Source organism: Podarcis gaigeae (genome assembly GCF_964106915.1).
Source record: "Podarcis gaigeae genome assembly, chromosome: 12".
Taxonomy (NCBI): domain Eukaryota; kingdom Metazoa; phylum Chordata; class Lepidosauria; order Squamata; family Lacertidae; genus Podarcis; species Podarcis gaigeae.
The window spans coordinates 804,515-831,182 of NC_139688.1; the positions used below are offsets into that span (position 1 = coordinate 804,515).

At 55.3% G+C, this 26,668-nt stretch overlaps 2 protein-coding genes across 9 annotated transcripts in view; both read left to right on the forward strand.

Annotated features, from left to right (window-relative positions):
* LOC310827696 (uncharacterized protein) overlaps positions 1-26,668 on the forward strand; it is a 751,453-nt gene that overhangs the window by 183,447 nt on the left and 541,338 nt on the right. The window lies entirely within an intron of this gene.
* The window catches only part of SLC4A2 (solute carrier family 4 member 2), a 64,341-nt gene that overhangs the window by 24,184 nt on the left and 13,489 nt on the right, over positions 1-26,668 (forward strand). For 2 of the 7 annotated variants that reach the window (XM_083703952.1, XM_083703951.1), the window contains exons 2-9: positions 11,860-11,997; positions 15,503-15,686; positions 18,103-18,389; positions 19,220-19,344; positions 20,346-20,572; positions 23,092-23,228; positions 24,604-24,784; positions 25,341-25,476. In XM_083703952.1, the coding sequence (XP_083560078.1) occupies positions 11,938-11,997; positions 15,503-15,686; positions 18,103-18,389; positions 19,220-19,344; positions 20,346-20,572; positions 23,092-23,228; positions 24,604-24,784; positions 25,341-25,476 (1,337 nt within the window). In that variant the 5' untranslated portion in view covers positions 11,860-11,937. Of the gene's footprint in view, positions 1-1,802; positions 2,017-6,634; positions 6,748-11,859; positions 12,023-13,148; positions 13,273-15,502; positions 15,687-18,102; positions 18,390-19,219; positions 19,345-20,345; positions 20,573-23,091; positions 23,229-24,603; positions 24,785-25,340; positions 25,477-26,668 lie in introns of those variants that run through there. The other 5 variants (XM_083703953.1, XM_083703954.1, XM_083703956.1 and 2 more) reach the window with 5 other exon arrangements.

The following is a 26,668-nucleotide window of genomic DNA, read 5'->3' on the forward strand; positions in this document are numbered from 1 at the left end:
AGGAGAAGCTCAACTCGGCTCTCCTTTCTTAGTCAAGGATTCTTGCGCTGCGATTCCTGCATTGCCAGGGGTCAGACTAGATGGGCCTTGGAGGTCCCTTCCAACTCTGCGCTTCTGTGATTCATTGATCCCTCCCCTTTGGGGTGTCTGCCTGGCAGAGGAAGAGGGAGAATCCAGTTCCCTCTCCTGGAACTGTTGAGATGGAAGGTTCCCCCAAAGGTCATCCAGCCTGACCCCCTTGCCAGGCAGGCATCTCAGTTCAAGAATCCCTGGCAGGTGACCACCTGAGCTTTGCTGAGAAACCTCCAATGAAGGAGAGCCCTCCTGCCTTCCAAAGCCATTGAATCCTAGAATTGGAAGGGCTCCCCAAAGGTCATCCAGCCTGACCCTCTCAAAGAGAGTTTCTGAGAGAAGGTGCTGAGGTGTCATTCATGTTCTCCCCCTGCAACTAGGTCCTACCTGTTTGCTGCTCCTCCAGGACAGGTGAGCTGTCTTGCCTGAGGGCAGAAGGGGGGCAGGATATAACCAGCCTGCTTGTGGGGGGGGGAGGTAATGACCCCCTAACAGGGCCGTGGGGCCAGAAGAGGGAGAGGCTGTCTGGGCGACGGGGGGGGGGGGAGGGCACCCTGCCGCAACCCTGGCATTAGCAGCAGGGGCTGGTTTACCACCCAGGCCAGCCGGCCGCCCTGCTGACACAGCAGCCAGCACCCGCGGGAGGAGGAATTGGCTGGGTGGGGGGGGGGAGGCGGCTGGAGCCTTGCAGGGCCCCCACCCCACAGCGCCCCCCCCTGTGGGTGCCTCACCCAGGGCCCTCCCCTGCCCCCTTCTCCAGCTGCACAATCCCAGGGGTGTCTCTCCCTTCCCGCCATAGAAGCCTGGAGCCGGAAGGGAACCCAGGGGTCATCTAGTCCAACCCTGTGCCGGCCATCAGGCCAGGGAGCCCCTGCCCAAGATTGGCCCACTTTCAGAGGAGCCTCCTCCTCCCCCCAATCCCCAGCAGGGCTCTCTCCTGCTCCTCCACAGTGCACCATGGAGCTGTGGGACTCCCTGCCACAGGGGGAAGAGATGGCAGGCGACCTCAGTGTGGATCCAGAGTAGATTGGAGAGGAGAGAGGCTCTGCTCTGCCCTCCCTCTCAGAGGCAGCTGCTCTGAGCCCGGCTTCGGCTGGGGAGGGCAGGATATAAATAAACTTTTATTATTATTATTATTAAATGCTTCCCAATCGCAGTGACTGGAAGCTGCAGGAGGGGAGAGTCATGGCCGGATCCTGCGTTTCTCAAGAGGGGCATCTGGGCTGCCCTATAGGTCAGGCTTCCTCCACCTCAGCCCTCCAGATGTTTTGAGAGGACAATTCCCATCATCCCTGACCGCTGGTCCTGCTAGCTAGGGATCATGGGAGTTGTAGTCCCAAAACATCTGGAGGTTGGGGAATCTTGCTCTGAATGGTCCCCTTTGGCCCCAGAACCCGTTTTTCATGGGGTGATGGGCAGGGGTAGGGAGAGAGGGCCTCTGAGCATGCAAAGAGTGCTTTCCACAAGTGGGGGGTGGGAAAGGCAGGGCAGGGCAGCTGGCGGGCAGGGGAGCAGCTGTGGCCTGCGCTCTGTGTGTGTGTGTGTGTGTGTGTGTGTGTGTGTTTGCGGTGCCCGCTGGAGGAGTGGCCAGCGCTGAAGTGGCACTTATGGGGACCAGCGTCCCTCCCCACACCCTTCCTTGCTGCTGTGGGGACTTTTCCTCCCCCCTCCCTCCCTCTCTCCCTGCCAGGAGGCAGGTATAAAAAACTCTGCAGCCTCCTCCGAGGGCAGTGCCAGGGCAGCCGCTTGGGCAGAGGGTGCCCCCTTCTCCTGCGGAGGCAGCTGCCTGCCTGCCCTCCCTCCCTGCCCAGGGGCTGCCACCCTGGCAGCCGACAGGCAGCCTTTGGCAGGATTTCCTGCTTCCTGAGCAGCTCCCGGGCAGGAAACCCGCCGGACCCCTCTGCCCGCCCCACGGAGGAAGCCGCAGCCGCAGGAGCCTATGGGGTGAGTGGAGGGGGCCGGTTCCTGGGTGCCCAGAGGGGAGATTCCTGGCCGTTGGCTTCTGGAGAGAGAAGCCGCTGCTTCCATTCTTCTGTGGTCCGGAGGTGCCCTTCAGGGGGTGGCAATGACCCCCCAGTCACAGCTGGAAGGGGTCCCCGGGGTCATCTAGTCCAACCCCCTCGTTGTGGTTTGGCTTCCCACATGCAGAGTGCTTTCGGGACTTCTTTCCTTGGAGGTTTTTCGGCAGAGGCTGGGTGGCCATCAGTCGTGGATGCTTGAGCTCAGATCCCTGCATTGCAGGGGGGTGGACTGGATGACCCTGGGGGGTCCCTTCCAACTCTGCCGTTCTCTGATTCCCACAACATCCAGCGGGACATGGAGTTGAGTCTCTTTTTGCCAAGAGAAGTGGAAGAGGTATAATAATAATAATAATAATAATAATAATAATAATAATAATAATTGTATTTATATCCTGCCCTCCCCAGCTGAAGCCGGGCTCAGTGTGGCTAACACAGTTATTGTTATTATTATTACTGTTATTATTACTGTTATTCTTATTCTTATTATTACATTGTGGTTCTCCTGATGGATAAAGGTTGAGGTGGAGGGAATATTTTCCAGCTCCCGCAGCCTCCAACCTGGTCAGCTCAGTGTTGTGGCCTCTGGGGCTTATTCAGGCCTGATAGAAATGCACTCTGCACATGCCCAGAGGCACAAGGTTGCTTCACAGTATGACATCCCTCGGCCTTTATGTCAGCTTTCAGGGCTGGATCCGGGGGGGCTGATCTCTTTGGACACTTCGTGTACGCTGCTGTTAGTTTGGGTAGCCTCTGAGCCCGCGCAGAGTGCCTTTTGCTCTCCAGGGCAGAGGCAGAGTCTCCTTCCGGCTTCTGCACCCTCCTGGATCTGCAAAGGCCCTGGTGCAGGGCAGGGGGAGGAGGAGGAGCAGGAGGAGAGGTTTGTGTGCGAGGCTGGAAGAGGAAACCTGCTGCGTCCGCAAGGAGCCTCTGAGCACGTGCTGAAGGGCAGGGGGGGCCACTCTCGTGATTCATCCTCAGGATAGTCTTACTTGCTCTGTGGAGGCGGCAGGAGGCTATTTTTAACTGGGTCTGGGCGGGTGGCAGGCGCCTGGCGCTGGCTTTGCCCGTCCAGGCCTCTCTCTGGGGCTTTGCAGGGGCCCAGCGGGTGCTCTTTTAATGGGGGTGCAGGCTGGCAGATGGGGGGAGTGGCAGATGCTGGAGGGCTCCCCCCAGCAGTCAGTCACTTTCGGGGTGGCCTTGTGGGCTGAGCAACAGAGCCGGGCAACTGTGCCACCTTGTGAGCTCGCCTCTGCCCCTGCTCTGCCCATTGCACAGCTGGAGAACTGAGGCCACTGCTGCCAAGCCCATCTTTGTTCTCCAAGGAGCTCAAGGGGGCATGCATGGGTCTTCTCCTCCCCCCTCCCCACTGTTTTATCCTCCCAACACCCCTGTGAGGAAGGCTAGGCTGAGAGAGCAGGGACTGCTCCCAGTCCCACCCACTGAGCTTCATGGCCAAGTGAGGATTCAAATCCAGGTCTCTCTCATGTTTTTATTTATACCCCGCCCTCTCCGGCCAAAGCCAGGCTCAGGGCGGCTAGCACCAATAAAATTACAATGAAAACATAATAGAAAAAAATAAAAATAGAAAAAAAATTAAAATACAGGTTAATATGCAATTTAAAATGCAGCCTCATTTTAAAATAGCTGATAAATCAAGACCGTAAGGGGAGGGAAACATAAGGGTCAGACTGAGTCCAGACCAAAGGCCAGGCGGAACAGCTCCGTCTTGCAGGCCCTGCGGAAAGATGTCAAGTCCCGCAGGGCCCTGGTCTCTTGTGGGAGAGCGTTCCACCAAGTCGGGGCCAGTACTGAAAAGGCCCTGGCCCTAGTTGAGACCAATCTAATCACCTTGCGACCTCCAAAGTGTTGTCATTTGTGGACCTTAAGGTCCTCCGTGGGGCAGACCAGGAGAGGCGGTCCCATAGGTATGTGGGTCCTAGGCCGCATAGTATAAAACTGGGTCTGGGAATCCGACTTTCACGTTGCTCACGAGAAGCAACTTTCTGGTCCTCATTGGGGCTGTGGCACTTGGCCCTCCCCCTCAGGGGCGGAGCTTTCAGGCCCAGCCTAGTACCAACCACGCCCAGAGGGTAGAGGTGCCCTGCTTTGGTTCAGGGTGCCCAGTTGAGAGAGGGTATTTCTGGCCAGCCCTTTTCCTCTTGGGGCCCGGGCAGAGAGGCCAGTGCGGGGAGGAGGGTTTTAAGCCACCTGTCATGGAAGCCTTGGCTGTGGGTCCCGCACTGCTGGGGGTTGGGCTGGATGACCCTCTGGGGTCCCTACAAACTGTCGGATTCTTTGCTTTCGTGGTCCAGGAGTGAATCAGGCAGCTCCATCAAAGCCCAAAGCCTTCTCCATCTCTCTCTCTGTCTCTCCATCTCTATCTCTCTCTGCTGCAGTCAGACCCCTTCCAAACCCCCAAGATTCACTGTCCTCCTTCATCCCCCCCCCCAGTTTTAAACCCCCTTTGACAAGCAGCCCCACTTGACCCCTTGTGGTCAAATAAGCAGGGATCCGCTGACCCTGTCTCAGCGCATGGGGGGGGGGTCCTGAAGCAATCTGGGGAGGTGGGGAGCAAACGAAAGGAATTGCAGGAGGGGAGAGGCAATCCTGTCTGAGAAGAAGTCCCTGCCCCCCCCCCCAGGGCGGAGGTGCCAATAGAAGGAGCAGGAAGGATGTGGCTGAACGTGATCCCTTCCCAGAGTGACCTTCGTCCTCCTTGGAAGGTTTTGCGCTTTCTCGTAGTGCCTGTGCCTCTCTCCCTGCAAAAGCCATGGATTCCTAGAATTGCAGAGTGGGAAGGGGTCCCCAAAGGTCCTGTAGTCCAACCCCCTGATTAGGCCCCTGCAGGTGGCCCTCCAACCTCTGCTTAGAAACCTCCACCTCCCAGGGAGGCAGCTCCACTGCCCAACGGCTCTTGCCCTCAGAAAGTTCTTCCCACAATTTAGTCAGAATCTCCTTTCTTGCAACTTGAAGCCCTGAGTTCGGATCCTGCCCTCCAGAGCATTCGGTTCTTCCTTGGTCAGACCCCACCTGGGAGTCCTGGGTCCAGTTCTGGGCACCACATTATAAGAAGGATGCTGACCAGGTGGGAAGGTGGGCAGAGGAGGGAGACCAAGATGACCAAGGGTCTGGAAACCAAGCCTGATGAGGAACAGTTGAAGGAGCTGGGGATGTTTAGCTTGGAAAAGAGGAGACTGAAAGGAGGTATGAGAGCCATCTTCAAATATCTCAAGGGAAGGTGGAGCAAGCTGGTTTTCTGGGCTCTAGGAAGCAGGACGCAAGCTGCCGGATTGAGATCTGTGAGGTGTTGAGTTGGAGGGCATCATATAAATTCAATAAGGAATAACAAATTAAAAGGCAAGAAACGAGATGCTGACTGCACTACTGATGGGGAAATCCTGCATTTGAGAGAACTAGACACAGGTGGCTAGATGACCATTTCCAAGAACTTCGGAACCAATTTGGGGAATCTCCCCTTGGACCACCCTGAATGACCACAGGGCATCCATGCTAGCAAGACTGAATGGGACCCCTTTGCCAGTCCTGCAGGGGGGAGTGCTGAAAACGCAACTCACAGAGTGGACTCGCCTTTCCTGGAGGCTTTTCAGCAGAGGCTGGATGACCATCTCTCAGGGGTGCTTGAGCTGAGATTCCGGCATCGGAGGGGGCTGGACTGGATGACCCCTGGGGTCCCTTCCAACCCGACTGCGATTCTATGACACAACTAGACTGGGTCATGCATGTTCTTTTGCACTGTCCCTGAGATGAGACCATTCGATCGAAGTTGGTTCTTCAGTTGGTTGTTAGTGGGGAGCGACATCTGGACACAGACAAGGCCATCCTGACCTATAAGATTCAGATAGTGGCCACGTTTCTGCCACACGAAACGAAGTGTATCCTATAACGTTATACATTAACTTAAGCATTAGATTTAGGTTTTTATTGTGGAAAACCCTACTGCAATCTGGCATAAATGCCAATAAAGGTTCAAGAGTTTGAGATGCCAACTCAGCCTTAGGAAGATCTCTCAAGACAGGGAGACTTTCCTTCCCTGGAGGTTTTCAAGCAGAGGTTGTGCGGATGCTCCAGTTGCGGTTCCTGCATTGCAGCGGGTTGGTCTGGATGACCCTTTGGGGTCCCTTTCAATGCTGCAGTCCTGTAATTCTGCCTGCTGGCTGCAGCCCCCTCTCCCGGGGTCAGGAGACTGGGGCACAGTCTGTCCTCCGGAGAACCAGGGCGAAAGGCTGCCTCTCGGCCGCGACTTTGACAGCCCCCCCTGCCCCCCCATAATCGCCTTAGCAGGATCAGGCGGGCCAGTTGGGGCTCGCCCCTGGAATGTGACTTCAGGAGGTGCGCCAGTCTGTAATTAAACGCTGAGCGGTGCGGGGGGGGGGTGTCGGCCGCCGTGGGGTCTTTGGCCCAGCCTGGCCGGGATCTGATCCGCCCAGCGTCTCCCTCTGCCACAAGGGCCTTTTGTCCGCCGCTTAAAGCCCCGTGAAATATTTGGGTGGCGCAGGGGGGAGTGGCTCAGGAGGAGGCGAGCGCCTGGGTGCCAAGGCAGGAGATTGGCAGCGTGGCAGAGAGGAGCCGGGAGAGAGAAGCCTCGCAGGTGCCGCTCAGAGGCTGCCGGCCTCCACCGCCTTGGCACCCCAAGGTAGGCAGGGAGGGTAGGCGTTGGGGCCCCTGGGCGGGGGTCCTGGAGGGGGCCAGAGAGGTGCCAGTTCCTGGGTGGGGCAGGCCCAATGGGGGGCTGCAGGAGCAGGACTGGGTTGCAATGGGGGCAGAGCGGTTTGGAGCATGTGCAGAGTGCCCTTCCTCCCCCCCCCCCGCCGTGTGCATTAGTGCTTAGATTAAAGGGAGGCAGTGAGGGGTCTGCGACGGCTGCACCCCCCTGCATGCTGGGAGATCGACTGTCTGAGGACAGAGCTTTCCCCAGGTGCAGAAACCTAGAACTGTAGAGTTGGAAGGGACCCTGAAGGACATCTAGTCCAACCCTCTGGCAGACGGCCACCTTTGTGACAATGTTTCCCTGTCCCCCTCCCCACTTCCTGCAAACATTCCCTCTTGGGGAGGCAGGGCGGTCCTCTTCCAACACCCCCAACGGGTGTGGAAAAGGCACTTTGCACGTGCCCAGAGGGACTGTGTTATCCTCTGTGGGGCAACCTCAGCCCTCAGGGGTGCGTCCCAGAGGCTTAGCCCTGATGGATGCAGGCAGAGAGCAAGGAAGGAGATGCAGATTCTGCAAAGCAATGGATTCAAGTTGCAAGAAAGGAAATTCCGGCCGGATGTCAGGGAAGAAGAGCTGCTCCGCAGGGGAACCGATTTCCTTGGGAGTCTGTGGAGGTTTTTCAGCAGAGCTTGGCTGGCCTTCTGTCCCAGATGCTTGAGCCGAGATCCCTGCGTTGCAGGGGTGGGCTGGATGACCCTCAGGGGTCCCACTCTGCAATCCCGTGACTCCCATCCTTCCTGCTGGGCTGGGGAAGGAGTGTGTGGCCGCCGGACTCTCCCACCCGTGAGAACCAGTCTGGCCCCCTCTTCTCAGCTCGGCTTTCCCCAGAACAATCTGAAATTTGTTTACCGGCCCTTAATCCTCCCCTCCTGCTACACACATGGGCTGCCGGATTAAGGAAAGGAATCTGCTTATTCAGAGGGGCGGGTGCATGGGCTGGGGGGGTTATTCTGTGGGGGGCACACTAGTCTTTTGAGCCCCTGCCCCAGAGATGGGGCAGGCTGACCCTCTTCTGAAGAAAGCCCCCTTTCCATCCCTGGGGTCTCCATGTGGGGCTTTCGGCCTCTGCACTTGAACCGGGGTCAAGGGGTCCTGGCACTGACCTCTGGCCTGGCCTGGGGGGAGCTTCCTCTCTCCCCCCCCCCACGCCTGCCCCACTTCTATGTCCCTAGCAAATGAACACGGATGCAGTTTAGGAAAGTGTTTCCCTGCCCAGAAAGATTAAATCTAGATTCTGTTCATGGTCCTCCAGCTGCCAATCATCATGTCTGGAGGGGCTTCTTCCTTTGGCCCTCGGGGCTGATGGGAGTTGGATTCCAGCCCTATTCTGGGGGGGGGCGGTTGCAGGGTCCCCCCTGCCCCCTTCAAGAGAAAAAGGGGCTCCTCTGTGCTTGGTTTGGGGCCGGCATTCCTGCGCTCCTCCAGCAGAGGGTGCTGTGGAACCCTCCTCCTCTTCTGCCCCCCAACCTGCCTATCTTGTGCAAGGGGGGGGTTGGGGCAGGCTGTGAAAGCCTTGGGACAGGAGTCACTGGCCCCTCAGGCTGGCAGGATCCAGGCAGAGCCATAGCATCCGAGAGTTGGAAGGGACCCCCAAAGGCCCTCTAGTCCAGCCCACTGCCAAGCAAGGGATGCTGTCTCAGCAAAAAGATGTCGTGGCTGAGAGAGTGGGGAGGGGGCTCTTTTTCGCACCCCTGCATTGGAGTGGGCTTGGGGGGCAGCTTGGGCATCCTTGGAATCTGAAAGGGCTCGCTTGCTCGAGTCGCCTGCCGCCGCTTGCTCTGCTCTGTTCTCTGACAAGCAGAGATTAAGGCCTGTGGGTTAAACCACAGAGCCTAGGACTTGCCGATCAGAAGGTCGGCGGTTCGAATCCCCATGACTGGGTGAGCTCCCGTTGCTCGGTCCCAGCTCCTGCCAACCTAGCAGTTCAAAAGCACCTCAAAGTGCAAGTAGATAAATAGGTGCCCCTCCGGCGGGAAGGTAAACGGCATTTCCGTGCGCTGCTCTGGTTCGCCAGAAGCGGCTTAGTCCTGCTGGCCACATGACCCGGAAGCTGTACGCCGGCTCCCTCGGCCAATAAAGCAAGATGAGTGCCGCCACCCCGTAGTCGGCCACGACTGGACCTAATGGTCAGGGGTCCCTTTACCTTATTTGGGGAAGGGGGCTGCCTGGGCCTTGAGTGCCATTCCTGCCCCACCAGCCAGGGAGCCTCACAAAGGAGGCAGGCAGAGAAGCCCACAATGCCGTGGGGCCTGCCAGCTGGGAGGTGGGATCTGGAACCAGGACCATAGCCTTGTAGACTCGGAAGGGACCCCGAGGGTCATCCAGCCCAACCCCAGTGAGGCAGGAATCCCAGCAGGGCAGGAATTGCCAGACCTGGCATGGGGGCTGGATGGTTTGTGAGGTGCTGAGAGAACCTGGTGCCCCTGTGGGTCCTGCCTGGAATGTGTGTGTGTCCCCCTCCCTGCAGGGCGAGCCAGAGTTTGGCCCTGTGGGTGACAGCAGGCTGAGTGAGCGTCCCTTGTGAGGGACAGTCACCGCTCAGCTGGCGTCACGAGGCGCAGGGGGAGCCATAAGAGGCCGCGGGAAGCTGCTGTCCGTCACTTGGCAGCTGGAGGCAGGGGCAGCTGGTCACTGGGGGAGCGACAGAGGTGAGCAAAGAGAGGGAGCCCAGCAAAGGGGGGCTCAATCGTCAGAGGTGGGGGGTCTGGACAGGCCCTCGGGGGGTGGAGGCAAAAACTGTCTGGCTTCCAGAAAGGACGCTGCACCCAGCAGCCTGAGCGAAAGGCCCTCTGCACGTTCACAGAGGCCACTTTACCCCCCTCTCCTGGAGGTTTTTAAGCAGAGGTGGGATTTTGTCACACTTTTGCTGTGATTGCTGCATTTCAGGGGATGGGGTTGGTCTGGATGACCTCTTGGGGTCCCAAGCCTTCAATTCTTTCATGATATGACTCTCCTCCATCAGGGGCGACTCCTGCATTGTGGGGGCTGGGCTAGATGACCGCCTGGGGTCCCCCCAACGCCACATTCCCCTTTGAAGGCTCCCAGTGCCTGTCTCCCAGTGCCCTCCCCCCACTCCACCCAGATGCCCCGAGACCCCCTGCCACCCTCCCTGCTCCGGGGCACAGGGACCCCAGAGCTCTCTTGAGTCACGAGTGCGATTCATGTCAAGAAAGCAGGCAGCGGGGGGAGCTGAGCCTGGGCCGGATCAGACCAGCCGTACAGGCTGCCTGGGGGGACCCGATCCCCCTCTGTGCCTGGCGTTGCTCTTGGCAGCCGCTGCCGCGGGAGAGCCCCAGGCCAAGACAAGCGTGGCCTCTGCCTCACCCGCCCAGCCCAGCGGGAAGACCGCACTCCTCCTCCTCCTCGTTGTTGAGATGCAGGAATCTTCCCGGGGTCAGGACATTGCAGCAGCTGCGAGGAGGAAGAACGCTTTCCCAGAGGAAGAGGCTGCTGGCCTTTGCAGGAAGGGGCCTCCAGGGGTCATCCAGACCAACCCCTGCGAGGCAGCGAGGTTGAAGGTGGAACTATTCGTAGATGTGCAGCTTGGGAAGCGATGGCGGGAGACACCCCCACCCTGAGATGGGGGCTGCAGAAGGAGGGGGTCCTGAGCAGGATGGGGGTGTTTGTGGGGGGACGGGAAATTCCCAGGGGTCTCTTTCCACGTGGGCTCCTAACAAGCCCTTGGTGAACAGGGATTCCCTTGCTGAACCCAGGAAGCAGAGCATAAGGAGAAAGCTGCAGGATCAGGCCCATCGGGTGCAGCGTTGCACCGCAGAGTCCAGATAGACTGCCTCTGGGCCTGAAGGTTCTGACGTCAACAGAGCCTGGCTGCTGGAGGAAGGCAAAGGGAGGAAGCCATCTCATCCAGGGGAAAGCCACAAGCAGGATTCGAACTCCTCCCTTGGTTTCCTGGCTGCCTCTGGCTGGGGAGGGAGAGCCCAGCCATCGCCCTCTCCTCCTCCACGGATTTGCTCAGTCCTCTTTTCATGGTGGCCAAGCCTGCCTCTTGTGGCAGGGAGTTCCACAGTCTAGCTCTGCCCTACAATAGGGTTCCCAGATTCCCAAAAGTGAAAATTTGTCCAGAGCTGGGGTTTTTTGTTGTAGTTTTTTTTGTCCCCCTTTAACATCTCCCCAAAAATATCAAGTTTGGGGGGTTGTTGTAATTTACCACCCTTGCTATATGTCTGGGTGTTCCTGGACATTTTACTGATTTGGCAAAAAAACCGCTCGGACGCCGTTCTGCTGCCCAAACCCAGGTCATTTCCAGGAAAATCCATCCGTGGGGCATCCCTGCCCCACAAGAATAAGTCCTGCCTTTGATCCCTTGGGAATCCTCCGACATTCAGTTTTGTCCACGAATTCCAGTGCGGAGAGCGAGGGGGGGCCCACACTTTCCTCTCGGCCCCAAAGCCTCCCTGGTCCTCTTCCAGGGGTGCCCCCGCCTCTCCCTCTGGCCTCCCTGCTCAGGTGCCGCCTCCTCGGCAGGGACCCCCAAGGGTCATCCAGCCCCACCCCTCCCCTGCAATGCAGGAATCGCACCCGCAGCATCCCTGGCAGGGAGCCAGCCAAGCTCTGCTTCCAATCCTCTCCCCCCCCCCACCTCCCTCCCTCCCGCTGCCCAATTCCTCCTCCGATTTCCTCGTTCTTTATTTCATGAGACATGGGATCCCAACTTTGCCCGCTGGGCACCGGAAGGAGCTCTTTCCTGCCCCGCTGGCGCTGCCGGAGCCTGCCTGGCAGGGGCGCCGATCAGGGACCCCCTCTGGAGGGGAAAGGGGGCATCTGCATCTGCGTTGCCAAAAGTCCCTCCCTCTGCATTCTGTGGATGGTTCTTGCCAGGGGGGCATCTTCCAAGCCCCCAGAGGTGCCATTTGCCCTGTGGGCAGCCAGGCGGGCAGAAGGCCCCTCATCTGGGTCGGAGTCACGGATTCATCCCCACCTTGGGCAAAAGATTCCCGCCTTGCTGGGGGTTGGGCTAGATGACCTTGGGGGGTCCCTGATTCCGTGATAATTGGCCTTTTTTCTCTCTCTCTGCAGGTTATGGTGCCCTCACTCTGCCCTCTGAGTGCCAGGGAGAAAGAGAAAGGCTAGAGGGGCCTTTGCCCGCAGCCCGCCATGAGTCGCCCGCAGGTCTCCTCTGACCTCCACCGCATGGTCTCCGGGGCCGTTGAGGGGGTGAGTAGCAGAGGCCGGCCCTCAGGTGAGCCTCTCCGGACCTCACAGGGGCCACGGGGGGGGGCTGGGCGGGGGCCGGGCAGGGGGCTTCCGACGCCTGAGATGCTCCGGAAAGGTGAGCCCGGTTTGCTCCATTGGGAAGCGGTGCCAGGAGAGCGGGCGCAAGCGGGCACTGTGCCATGTGCTGCCTACCTCTTTCCCCAGCCCATGGGGCACCTGGCTCAGCCCCTCCAGTCCTGTGTGGGGCAGAGCTCAGAACAGAGCACAGGGTGAAGCTGGGCTCCGGCAGGCAAAATCGCAGCAGCCTGGAGGGCATGGGAAGAGCTCTACAGTTGAATTTCTGCCTGCCGTGTAACCCTCAGACGTGCAGGATGAGGCCTGCCGGGGAGGGAAGGAGCCGTGGGGCAGCCCCTGCTTTGCAGTGCGCCAGCTGCCCCTGCCCCCCCCCTTCCAGCTCCCAAAAGCCTTTTCAGGAAGCCCTGTGAAACTGCTGCCTGCTGGGACCTTGCAGGAACGGTCAGGAATCCCAGGCCAGGAATCCCAGGCGGACCCACAGCCTCCCGGGAGATGGGGAGAGCAGTGCATGCTGGGATATGTGTCCTCGCCCCCTTGGTCAAGGTGGGGCTGGTGCAGAGGTCCAGAGCAGGCTGGGGGGGGGAGAACCTGCTGACCCCCTTCCTGCGGCTGACCTTCTGCAGCACCCCCAGAACTGAGTTCCCAGGATGTAGCTCCAGAGCATGTGCAAAGCGCTCCAGCCCTTTAATTGGGTGGGGGGATTGCAGCGGGGGGGGGAGCTTTCTCCTCCCTCCCACCCACCCGCTGCTGCTGGCCTGGTTTGGCCCCCTCCCCTCACATCAGCCCCACTTCCTGGCAGCGGCAGGGTGGAGGGCAGCAGGTGGGGCATCATCCACACCCCCTTGAAATGGCAATGCCTGTCGACTTTGGGGATCCCGGGCCCCTCGAATATTTTATGGGGGGGCCAAAGGGGCTGATCCCAGGAGCTGGCTCCTATGGCCCTGGGGGGACCCAGCCGCCAGCCCACCTCCTGCCCCACTGGGAACCGCCTGCTCTGAACTCCTGTGGGGTTAATGATTAACCCTTTGCATGGCTGTCTTCTCCCCGGTCCGTCCCCCCCAACTGGGCGAGTCCCGTGACCCAGGAAGGAGCGTCTGGGAGGAGGCGGCAGGGCTGGGTGCTGCTGGGACCCCCCCTTCCTCCCCCCAAACACACACACACACACCCTGGGCTGCCATGGACTTCTTGCTCTGCCCACAGGTAAGGCCAACCCCCCAGACGCTGCCAGGCTGAAGGATGCCACCTGGTCGCCTGGGGAGGCCTGGGTGCCAGGGGGGGGGGAATGGAGGGGAGGGGGCGGCAGGGGGGTCTCTGGGTGCAGCTTTCTCCTGACGCCCACAGGGTGGGAACACCAGCTCTCATCTCCCATGGGGCAATTCCTGCCTGGGGGGCATTTCAGCAAAGGAGAAGGGAGCTGGGAGGTTCCCCCCCCCCCCACTCAAGTGAGGGCGTGTGGTGGGGGCAGACTTTCACCAGAGGCCAGGAGTTCCCCTGTCTTGGGTGCCAAGCACTACTTGCTGGGTGGGGGGCAGGAAGAGGAGAGACCCCCTCCTGGGTGACTTGGAGAGGGGTGGGAGGTGGGGGAGAGGGAGGTGGGGGGAAAGGGAGAAGCGGGGAGGACTAATTCAGCAGCACGTTCTCTGTGGAACTCCCTGCCACTTGACGCCAGCCAAGCGCCTTCTCTGATTGGTGCCCGCTTGGCAGCCCTTTCGCTCAGAGTTCATTTCATTCGTTTCCACTGTTAGTTTTAGTGCTTTACAGCCCTTTTAAACTTTTTACGGACAACTTTAACGTTTCTCGTAAACCACCCGGAGATGTTTTACAACGAAACGGGTTTAGATGGGACACCAAAGTGAATCTCTCCCAAATCTCCCCTGAGCGTGTGCTGGGGGTCATGGCTCAAATCTCTAGGGCCCCCCAGCCCAGGGTACCTCTTGCCCTTGGCTCCATGGGGGCGGGGGCTGTTGCCTGTGCTGCGGAGACAGAAAGCACTCTGTACATGCTCAGAGGCACGCACCATTATTGCTACATGTTCCAGGACTTACATGGTGGCCTGGGGGGTTGCTCCTCTTTGGAGCCCTCCAGAGGGGGACCCTAAGCCCTGCTGGGCTTCTTGGGGGGGTTGCCAGGGGCCCCTATGAGTGGCAGGGATGGGCTGGGGGGGCCTGTCCCAGGATATTCCTGCCCTCCCGTTTGGGCAAGCTAGGGGCATTTCTGTGACCCCCTCTTGAGAAATGGGGATTTAGAGGGACCCCGAGGGGCATCCAGTCCAACCCCTGCAATGCAGGATTCGCACCTGGAGCATCCCTGGCCATTAGCAATGCAAAAATTCTCCCTCGGAGGAGATCCTCTTACCCGCCCAGCCTTGGGGGCTCCGGGGAGGGGGAGGGCAGCCAGCCCCTCCCCGTGAAGCACTTTGGGGGTGCCAGGAAGCATTGCCCCCCCTCTCCCTGGGAGCCTCCATGCAGCTGTCACCTTGAGTCCTGGGGGGGGGAACCTCCTCCTTCTCCTCCTCCCCCCCCTCCTGCCGGCTAATCTGCTCGGGTGTCTGCCGGCGCAAGGGGGGGCCTCTCCCCGTCAATATTTGGAGTGGCACGAGGGGACGGATCCGCCTGCCGCCTCCTCTCTGCGGGCGAAGTGACCTTCCCGGCCCGGGAGGAGCTCAGCATCATAAAGCGCCAGGTCGGCGGAGAAGGAGGCGCAGAGAGACGGGCAGGAGGGAGAGCGGAGGGGCAGCCGCAGGGGGGGGGCACAGCTTGGCATGGCGCAGGTAGGGAGAGGGGGACCCCCCCTCCAGGGCCCCTGGCGGGATGGGCAGGAACTTGGGGGGAGGGGGGGCTTCTCCACCTGCCTGTCCCCCTCCCTCGCACGTCCCTCCAGCAGCCTCTTCCCTGGCACAGGCTGGCGCTGCTCTGGAGCCCCATCCTGGCAAGCAGAATGTCTCTTGGGAGGGGGGAGTTACTGAGTTGCGCCCCCCCTTTTAAACTCCCTGTTTTCACATGCAGTAGTCGCACAGCCGGTTAATCCTGTGGGGTTTGGGGAGCCTGTGAGGGAGGAGGAGGCTGCGCCTGGCATTGTAGAGAAGGGAGGGACCCCCAGTGGGCATCCAAACCACCCCCTGCCAGGCAGGAATGGCAACTGAAGAGCCCCTGGCAGGCAGGCAGGCAGGCAGGCAGCTAACCGACTTCCAGAAAGATGGAATGGAGGAGAGAGAAGCACAGAGTCCCAGAGGTTTCTCCTGCAAAGCTCCTCTCCCACCTTGTAGAGGGACCCCCAACGGTCATCTAGTCTGACCCCACCCAAGGCAGAGCCGCTGACCCCGGAGAAGAGCAGTCAGGCTCAGCAGGTGGAGCTTGTGCAGGTGGGAGGGGGCGCAGGGCGCAGGGGGGTCTCTCTCCTTCCCCTCTCAGCCTCTGGGCTTCTTCCGCAGCCGGAGCAGGATGGGCCCAGCCCCACGTCGCCCAACTTTGGGGGGCAGAAGGCGGCCGAGGAGGAGGAAGAGAAGGACCTGAGCAGAGCCCTGCGGGTGGAGCGCTTTGAGGAGATCCTGCAGGATTCGCACCCGCGCAACGTGGAGGAGGCTGGGCGGAGCTACAGCGAGGAGGACTTTGAGTGTGAGTTTTATTTGGGGGGGGAGCAAGGAGGGATCCTGCATCCAGGCCAGGGGGGGTCTGCTGGGGGGCAGAAGGCAGGCTGTGTTGGGAGGGTGGGGGGAGAGGAGCCTGGGAGGGGGGGAGGGAAATGGGGTGGGTCGAGAATGCAGAGTTATTATTATTATTATTATTATTATTATTATTATTATTATTATTCCCTGCCTCCTCCCCTGGCAAGGATTCAAGGCAGCTTAAAAATAAAAATAAGGACAGCTAAAAACATTGCTGGGGGTGGAATCAATCATTAACAGATTGATAGAATTAAAACGATATTATATACATTTAAAAACCGGACCATAAAGGCACCAGAGCTCCGGCCCCAGCTGGAAAGTGAGCCTGGCACCTTCTAGATGCCCAGCAGGTGTCCGGCACATTCAGGTGGGTCTGTGAGTGGCGGCTGAGTGGAGCCCCCATGTCCTGAGGAAGTCTATCTCTGGATATGGGGGGAGGTCCCCTTTGCCCTCCTCCTAGGCCTGCAGCGCTTGTCCCGGGAATCATGGTGGCCGAGGGAAGACTTCCTAGACTCAGAAGGGCCCTCCTGGGGCCATCTAGTCCAATGATGGCAGCTGGTGGGGGGGGGGTCTTGAAGACCCTCTCATGACCAAGGCTGTGCCTGGATTCACTTCCTTTTATTAGAATCCTAGAATTGTAGGGTTGGCAGAGACCTTGTGGGTCATCTAGTCTGACCCCCGGAAGGCAGGAATCTGCAGCTGCCCCACATGGGGGTCAAACCTGCAACCTTCACATTATCAGCACCAGGCAACGGGGCTTGGCAGCTTTCTCTTTGTACAGGATCACTTCTTCCTCAATTTCTTTCTTTCTTTTTCTTTCTTTCTTTCTTAGTTTTTTATTTAGACTTTTCAGATTTATACATTTCATTAGTTTTGCAATCAATTCGACATTCCAAAATTTGACTTCCTTCCCCCTTTTTCTGCGGCTCCTTAAATTTATTTCTTAATATCTTCTGCAAATCCAAGTTCATTTAACTTGCTCATTTAATTATCTGCTGTAAATATATACTCGTATAAAACTGCAGGTTATTACACTAATCCTGCTAATGTTTTTATTTGTTTACAATTTATCTGTCAATATTCAATAAACCATCTCCATTCTTTTATAAAAAAATTATCTTGATTTCTTATTCTTCCGGTACATTTCACCATTCTGGTATATTCCCTAAGTTTTTGCATCCATTCTTCCTTTGCTGGGATTTCTGCTTCTTTCCGTTTTGGGGGCAAGCAATGTTTGCTGCTTTAGTTGCATACATAAATAAATTTCTATACAATTTAGGTAGTTCTGTCCCTATAATTCCTACAAGAAAAGCTTTTGGGTTGGTTTGTTTTTATAAAAGTTATTTTGAACATCCTTTTCAATTCATTATATATCATTTCCCTGTAAGCTTGGACCTTATTACAAGACCACCACATATCATAAACCCAGTTTCCCAGTTCTTCTACTTGGACAATCGGTTCCTTCCTGTTGGTGAGGACCAGATCCAGGACAGATAACCCCCTTCTTGCTTCTTCCACCTTCTGTTTTTCCTCCCCAAAATTTTTTTTATTCATTTTATAACACAACTAAACAACATAAACAGAAAAACAATACAAACAAATTCTTGCCTTATCCTTATTTTTTCCTAAACATTGTTAGGTGAGCTTCCCCAAGTCCCCTCTATCTGATTTTCATTTTACCTCATCTTTACAGTTTACATATATCATAATTTTAAACCATTTTTTTATCACGCTTACTTTTTTATCACTTACAAAGAATACTATTTTAAAATACACTATCTTCTACTTCTAACCCTACAGCCTATATTCATTTCCAAAGCTATTCTAAGATTTAAATATTAACTTTCCCCCCCAAATATTCCTTAAACTTCTTCCAATCTTCTTCCACCATCTCTTCTCTCTGGTCCTGGAGTCTCCCGGTCAGTTTGGCATGTTCCATATAATCCGTCAACTTCATCTGCCATTGTTCGATAGTTGGTAAATTTCATTTCTTCCAATTCTTCGCTAGCAATATTCTCGCACCTATTGTGGCATACAGAAAAAAAGTAACATCATTTTGCGGGGGGGGTTGCCCCCCCCACTATACCAAGTAAATAGGCTTCTGGTTTCTTAATAAATGTGTTTTTCAACACTTTTTTCAGTTCATTATAAATCCTTTCCCAGAAGTCTTTTACTTTGGGGCACGTCCACCACATGTGGTGAAAGGTTCCTTCTTTTTCCTGACATTTCCAGCATTTATGATACATTTTTGCTGACTTCACTGGTGTTAAATAGCATCTGTGATTCTGGGCCGGTTTCCTGGTGGCCCTGGAGGCCCCCTCCTCCCCAAATCACCCCCCAACGCCGCTTCCCGCTTCTCCCCACAGACCACCGCCAGTCGTCCCACCACATCCACCACCCTCTGTCCAGCCACCTTCCCTCGGACCCCCGGAGGAAGAAGGGCGTCTCCAGGAAGGCCAAGAAGAAGAAGAAGGAGAAGCAGCCACAGCCGCAGCGCCCCTCCGTCCCCGGGGAGACCCCCACCATCGAGGAGGAGGAGGAAGAGGAGGCCGAGGAGGGAGAGGAGGAGGCCGACGAGGACACCTGCGACACCGAGACGGAGCAGGCCCCCGAGGACCTGATGCATCTGCACGGCTCACCAGAGGGGGTGCAGGTAGGTCGGGGGGAGCAGGATGACGTGCTCAGAGGGACAGCACTGACCGGCAGCAGTTCAGGCAGGGAGGCTGTTTCCACCAGTCTGCGATCCCAGAATTGCAGCGGGTTGGTCTGGATGACCCTCAGGGGTCCCTTCTGACTCTACGATTGGATGCCCACCAGTCAGGGATTCTGGAGCTGCAATTCCAGCATCGCAGGGGGTCAGACTAGATGGCCCCCGGGATCCCCTTCCAACTCGACATTTCTACAAGGAAGGAGATTCCGGCTCAACTCTGATGCCAGTGGAGCAGCCTCTCCTTGCTGGGAGGCTTCTAAGCGGAGCTGGGACGGCCCTCTGCCATGGAGGCTTCAGCTGAGATTCCTGCATTGCCGGGGGTTGGACTGGATGACCTTTGGGGTTCCCTCCCGACTCAGCAATTCCACAGTCCCAGGCCAGGCTGGGGATTGAACCTCTGAGCTACGACAACAGCCATTCCCCCCCCCCCCCGGAGCTCGGGATGGTGGTGGAAGCGGCAAAGGCGTTTGTAGGTGTGTAGAACTGTCATGTCAGAAGGGACCCAAGGGTCATCTAGCCCAACCCCCTTTGATGGCGATAATAATGATAATAATAATAATAATAATAATAATAATAATAATAATAATAATAATTTATCCCCTTCCCTCCCCAGCCAAGACCGGGATCAGGGTGGCTAACACCAGATATAAAACAATTGATTGAAATGCAACTTAAAAAACAAGATTAAAATACAATTTCCTGGCCCCAGAAGGCCGAGGAGGGGAGGGGAGCCCCCGGCCCCAGCCCCTGACCCCCCGCTTCTCTCCCCTCAGTTCTTCTTGCAAGAGGACGATGGAGTAGACCGGCCGGCGGAGGGGGCAGCCAGCCCCACGTTGCCCCATAGCTCCTCAACGGACTCTGGGGTCTCCCCAGCTCCCAAGGGGGCCAAAGCAGGCAGGTGAGTGCGGGGCGGGGGCCTGAAGGGAGGGGGTCCAGAGGAAGGAGGGGGTCTGCCCTGAGCAGCAGATTTCAGCTGGGGGGGGGAGTGAGGGGGTGGGAGAGGGTTTGGGGCACCTCCTCCCTCCTGGGGGGTCCCTGAAGGAAGGTGGGCTCTGGCTATGGCTCCCTGCGTGATTGGGGGGGGTCTCTCCCCACGGGCATCTGAAATCAGGCTATTTGTTCCATTAAATCATGTGCTGCTTGTTTAATCGATAATTTATTGAAAGGTTTTCATGTATAAAAGAAAAATTGAGAGAGAGAGAAAAGAAAAGAGTGTGGAAAAAGAAAGACAGAGGAGAAGACAGAAAACAATGCAGAACGTACCGTGTAATAATTAAGTCCCTTTCCTTTCTATAGATTATTCTATAGAGCAGTGATATTATCATCCTAATCTATATATGGTCACTAATAACCCCCTCGATTCCGTATAAACTCGTTTCAGGTATCAATATATTTGTCCAAACCAAGGAAGTCCGTTCATCGGTTGCAAGTGTGGTCAGTCTTTGGATTCGCACGTTAAAAAACCCCCAGAGCCGTTTTCCAAAGAGAAGACTGACCAGCCGGAAGGCTTCCTAAAAGTCGAAACCAACTAGAAACAGAATTAAAACTCGTTGCCGGTTTTTGAGCGTCTGGGCAGGCCTGTCTGAGCAAGAATGTTCTTAGCGGGCGCCAAAAAGAAAGCAGAGAAGGCACCTTGAGATCCCTAGGCAGGGAGTTCCAAAGGTTATAGGTGCTGCCACCCTGCAAGATTGGCCATTGCGCGGCACCTGTAAGAGTGCCAGTTGCGCCGATCGAAGCAGCCAAGCGGGCAGGTCTGGGGCAAGGCGATTTTGCGGGGAAACCAGTGCCCAGTTGTTAAGGGAAAGGAGGTTCCCCTCACTTTATGCCAGCCCCGCTGAGCTGCCTCCTTGGCGCCTGAGGCGGGCGCGGTGCCCGCCTGTGAGTCTGCCTCTCTCACAGCTCAGATGCCGAGGAACCCGCAGGCACGGAGGCGCCCAGCATGGCCGAGGCGGGCTCCCCTGGGAGGGCGCTGTCCAAGTCCCAGCCCGGGCACCGCAGCTACAACCTCAACGAGCGCCGGCGCATTGGCAGCATGACGGGCATCGAGCAGACCCGCTACCCCAAGGTGCCAACAGATGAGTCCGAGGCCCAGACCCTGGCCTCCGCCGACCTGGACTTCATGAAGAGTGAGTGGCGGGGGGCGCGGGGGGGGGAGCACAGAGGAGGAGGAGTCCCGGGTGTGAATCCACCAGCTGGGATGCCCTCTGGCTGCCTGGCATGAACTCTTCCTTAGGCAAAGCCATGAAACCATCTTTGGCCCATTAAAGCTGCTATTAGGATTATTTTTTGTGGTTATTATTTATTATTGATGCTCTGTAAAATGTGTTCTTAATGGGACCTTTTGATAAAGGGCAGTATATAAAGTATTAGTATTATTATTATGGCAGTGGCCTACCTGGCAGGGGGGATGTGCAGCAGAGTATAAAGGGCTTTGTGAGTTGCCGTATTTTTTGCTCCATAAGAAACACTTTTTTCTTCCTAAAAAGTAAGGGGAAATGTCTGTGCATCTTATGGAGCGAATGTGTGGTCCCTGGAGCCGAATTGCCCAGGGGAGAAAAGCAGATTGTGCTTTTTTTTTTTAGAAAGAGGGAAGGGGGTGTTGAAACGAAGCCGCTGATCGGAAACAGGAAGACTAAATCAATGAGGAGAGAAATTAGAAGAAAAGGAGGAGCAAAAAACTGCTAAGAAAAAGACACCAAGGCAAACAAGAGGGAAGGGAGTGTTGAAAGGAAGCAGCTGATCAGTGGGATTGGGAGAGAGATAAGGGACTCTAGGGATAAAGGAGGCTGCCTGGGAGGGGGAGGTAAAAGCCCATAGATCCTCAGGATTTTTGCATTGGGTCACTCCAAATTCACCATCAGATCACATGTCTGTGGCCACAGCATGAACCACAAAAATCATACATCCACTGTTTGGTTCAGAATATTTTTTCTTGTTTTCCTCTAAAAACTAGGTGCCTCTTATGGTCAGGTGAGTCTTATGGAGCGAAAAATACGGTAGTCTGTCAGAGGCACTTCTGAGCCAGAGACGTTTGTTGCATCCCAGTCCTTTGTGGGCTGCAGAGAGTAGCCTTCCTGGGAAGCAATAATAATAATAATAATAATAATAATAATAATAATAATAATAATAATAATAATTTTTCTTCTGGGCAGCTTGCCTTTGCTGGGAATACCTCTCTCTCCAAGGGCAAAGAGCTCCTTGTGATTATAGTAAATAAAAGTAAACAAGGGAGAAGGAAAAGGAATGAATAGAAAACAGAAAGAGGGGAAGAGAATACATTAAGAAACATTTTTAAAAACAGAGGGTAACAGCAATAACAAAGTAACCATTAAACAGAATTATGGCTACAGAACTATATGGTATATCCCAGGCACCCTCAACCTCGGCCCTCCAGGTGTTTTGAGACTACAGTTCCCATCATCCCTGACTGCTGGTCCTGCTCGCTAGGCATCATGGGAGTTGTAGGCCAGAAACATTTGGAGGGCCGAGGTTGAGGAAGCCTGGGCTATCCTTTCGCCATCCGTGGCATGGAGGTGGGCTTTTGCGCTCACTGGATGTTCCTTCCTTTAATCCTGCCCCTTCGAATCCTAGAAGGGAAGGGACCCCCAAGGGGCATCTAGTTCAGGAGTGGATTTTTTCCAAACTGAAAAATGACCCAGCTGCAACACAACAGCCCTGCGGTGTTGCCAGGCGGTCTCTGGAGGTCAAATCGGGAAACTTTTTTGCACAGAAGAGGGAAAGAGGGCAGAACACAGAATATTCTGAGCCCTGGGTTCATCCTGGCCTGCTCACTCGGCTGTCATTGTTCTGGTTTACTTGCAAGTAGGCAGCAAAAATAGAAAGCCTGGCCTGGATCCCTGGGGGTCTTCCTCCCCTGTCTTTGGAGGGAGGGACCCCAGGATCTTTCTGACCAATGGCGTGCCAGCGCCTGGGGCTCAGGTACTTCACCTTTCTCAGGTGGCACCCAAAGAGACTGGCAGGAAGACGGTTGGGTGTAGGGGAGCCGCAAGGAGGACGGATCAGGGCCTTTCTCTTTTTTAAAAAATAAAATAATATTTATTAAGAATTTAAGAATTACAAAAAGAAAAGAAAAAGAATTAAACATAACAATACAATACAGAAACAAAAACACTTCATATACATAACAAAACAAGACAAAAACAATTAAAAATACTTTCAATATTATTATCTTTCATTTACTTGTTTCAGCGACTTCCTCGCACCTCCTTTTTTGTATTCCACTTAAATTGATTGTTTCAGCAAATCCTTTCCATCTTCCTCAATTTTCTGTCCTATAATTTATCTTAACACATTCTAACCTTATTTTTCCCTTTAATCCATTTACAATCTATTGTACTTAATTCTTTATAGCATTTCTGCTAAAACCATGTAACTTCATTCCAACATTTTTCTAACATTCATTAATTTTACAGTATTTCTGTAGATAATCTTTAAATTTCTTCCAATCTTCTTCCACCGACTCTTCTCCCTGGTCTCGGATTCTGCCAGTCATTTCCGCCAGTTCCATATAGTCCATCAACTTCATCTGCCATTCTTCCCGGGTGGGTAAATCTTGTGTCTTCCAATGGATCAGGGCCTTTCTCTGCACCCCCCACTCAGGGCCTTCTGTCCTTCCACCCCGCAGGCCACAGGTTCGAGGATGTTCCTGGGGTGCGGCGCCACCTGGTACGGAAGAGCGCCAAAGGCCAGGTGGTCCACATTGGCAAGGACCGCAAGGAGCCCAGCGCCCGGCAGAGGAAGCAGGACCGGCAGCCCCACGAGGTGAGCGGGGGGCAGGGGGCGATTTGTTGCCTGATGGGGGGGGCAAGGGGCAGAGCCCTAGCTGGGTGATCTGGCGCCCCTGGGGGAACCGTCCAGATTGCGCCCCCTAGGGAATGTGGCACAGGGAAAACCCACATATCATGCAAAAACCCTCCATTTAAGGCCTTTTCTTATGCGGCAATAATTAATCTTTTTATAGACATATTTGTGGAAATATTATATATATATATATATATAAATTTTTATTAGTTTTTTAACATACCATTTTCAACAGTGATTAAACATATTTTTACATCTTATTCAATTTTTTTGACTTCCATCAAAAATATCTGTGGAAATATTTTTAGCAGATTTTGCGCCCTCTCCTTGCCTGCGCCCCTGGCAGGGGCCTTCCTCGCCGCCCCCTGGCAAGAGGCTGTGGGAAGGAGGGGGCGCAGCCGGCGGGCTGAGGGACCACTGGGGCAAACTGGATGCCGGCCCCAGATGTTGCAGGGCTATCAGAGACCCCTAAGTTGGGGGTCTGGCTGAGATTCCTCTTCCACCTGCCTCTTTGACTCATTGGCATGGGTTCCTGGGGGGCACTTGCTCCCCACAAATCCAGGCCTGGATTGTGGAAATTCCCTAAGGGTAGGGGGGCCATGGTGTTTCTGAGCCTGGGGGGCTCAAGAACACCCCCTTGCAGGAAGAGGAAGCACCTTAGCCATCACCCCAAATTCTCCTGCCCCCCAAGTTCTGATCAGGGCTGTTAGTCAGAATCAGAGGCCGCAAGTATTTCTGAACCCCGGTTTCTGGAAAGCACAGGAGGGGGAGAGGGCTGGTCTCGTGTTCAAATCCTGCGTCCAATCAGTCCTTGCAAGGACAGGAGCCTGGGTTCCGTGGGTCTCCTTGGGCCTGATCCAACCAACACTCTTCCTTTTATATATATATATATATATATATATTATTGAGATAATTCAACATTTATACATACATATTACGGATATACAGACAAACATAAATTTCATACAATCCTTAAAAATATTCTTACAAACCCACACATGCTTCCTTTTCCCACCACCATCCCTGTGCTTCCAATCTACTCAATTGCAATTTCTTTCCATTTCTATTACTTTCTTTCACACACTATTAAACCATTCTGCTTCTTTTTCGGTTGTTATCCATATTGTTTGGCGTTTCAGTATTTATAACGGAACTCTAATAGGAGTTCTGGTTTTTCAATGTGATTTTGCAAATCTCCTTTAAACGCCTTCCAGACCTTGTCTATCTTCACTTTTGAGATCCTTCCGATTTCTCCCATTGTTTGGGACATATTGTAATACTCCAATGATTTGGCAAGCCACTCTTCCCACGCTCTCACCCAACCCGCCCGACCCAGGTCTTTGTTGAGCTGAACGAGCTGATTGTGGACAAGAACCAGGAGATGCAGTGGAAGGAGACGGCCCGATGGATCAAGTTTGAGGAGGACGTGGAAGAGGAGACGGATCGCTGGGGGAAGCCCCACGTGGCCTCGCTCTCCTTCCGGAGCCTCTTGGAGCTGCGCAGGACCCTGGCTCACGGTGGGCAGGGCAGAGGGGCACCGGGAGAGGGGAGGCTCATTTGTAGAGTCAGAAGGGACCCCTGAAGGTCATCCAGACCGACCTCCGGCAAGGCAGGAATCCCTGAGGGATCCCATCCCAGCTCTTCTTAAAGGCCTCCCAGCAAGGAGAGGCTGCTCCACTGTCATCAGACTTGAGCCAGAATCTCCTTCCTTGTAACTTGTAGAAATGTCAAGTTGGAAGGGGTCCCCGAGGGACATCTAGTCTGACCCCCTGCGATGCCAGAATCACAGCTCCAGAATCCAATGCCCTCCGATGAGAAGGCAGGGGGAATATGCAGGTGGCCCATATGGGCATCGAACCTGCAACCCTGGCATTTTCTGCCCCCCCCCTTCAACTAGCTAAGCTAACAGGGGAGGCCAGGTCTGGTTCTTTTGGCACCCTGGGGAGCTGTGGAACTCACTGCAGCAGGAGGGGCTGGGTGCAAATGGGGCTCAGTGAGGAACTTTTCGGGGGGGTCTATGGGAGAGACCCTTGCCCCCCGGCTAGTGCCCCCTTGCTCTCCCCCCCCCCGCAGGGGCCGTCCTCCTTGACCTGGACCAGAAGACCCTGCCAGGGGTGGCACACCAAGTCGTGGAGCAGATGATCATTTCGGACCAGATCCGAGCGGAGGACCGCGCCAACGTGCTGCGGGCACTGCTCCTCAAGCACAGGTGAGGCAAGCAGGGGGTGGGGGCAGTTTCTGGCTCCGGCACCACAGAGACAGCGTGGCGGAGTGGTTAGAGCAGCCTCTCTCTCTCCGCCTTGGGTCCCTGGGTGCTGCGCTCCCATCGTCCCTCTCTAGCAGAACCGTCGGTCAGGAACGATGGGAGTTGTAGACCAACAGCACCCAGGGACCCAAGGTTTGAGTGTCAGGCCAGGATCTGGCAGGGACCCAGGTTCAAATTCTGACACATGGCCCTGCTCTGCTCAGCGCTCCCTTTAAAATGCTGCGTGGAGCGTGTGAGCAGTTCTTCAGGGCTTTTCTCCTCGGGCAAAAGCCCCCAAGAGCCGCACACACGCTCCGTGCGCTCTTTAAAGGGAGTGCGGCTCTTGGGGGAGCCTTAGCCACGCACAGCCTCTCCCCGGCAGCGGGATGAAGGCTCCCCTTGCCCAGGAGAGGCTAAAGAGGAAGCCAAGACAGCCAGCTAGCGTCTTATGGTCTGGTGCGTCTTATAGAGCGAAAAATACGGTACTTTGCGCCTGGCGATTTGCCACTTGTGGCCAAGTGAAGATGCCCGGTTGCCAGGATGGTGCCAGATGTCTCCACCATCTGGAGATGCAGAATCCTATCCATTCTCTTTTATCTGCACAGTCAGAACCAACAAGTCCTATTGAAATATACAACTTTGGAGCTGTATTTTGGCCCCCAAATGGCAACTAGGCGTTCCGTTTTGGCGCCTGTCAGCCTGGTTTAAGGAGCCATTTGGCTCCTGGCTTACATCTCTGCATGAGGTGGAAGGACGGACGATTCAGGACAGGTTCAACACCTTCCTGCAGCGCTGAGTTGAAGTGCCCGTTCCTGCCCATGGCAGGGGGCATCTCGGCCATGAAACTCAGTGGGTGACCCTGGAAGTCAGTCTCCCTCAGCCTGTTGTTTAATTATTATTATTATTTGCTGATGTTTAATTTTACTGTTTACTATTAGATCCTGATGGATTCTTGACTGTTGCTTTGTTTGATATAAGCTGTTTATTTTAAAGTTATTGTGTCTTTTATATTATATATATATATATACACACACACACACACACACACACACACACATATTTTATATTACTATTAATGTTTGAAGTTTTATTATTTTTTATGTCTTGGAAGCCCCCCCCCCCCCGAGTGTTTTGGGCAACCCAGCCAGATGAGTGG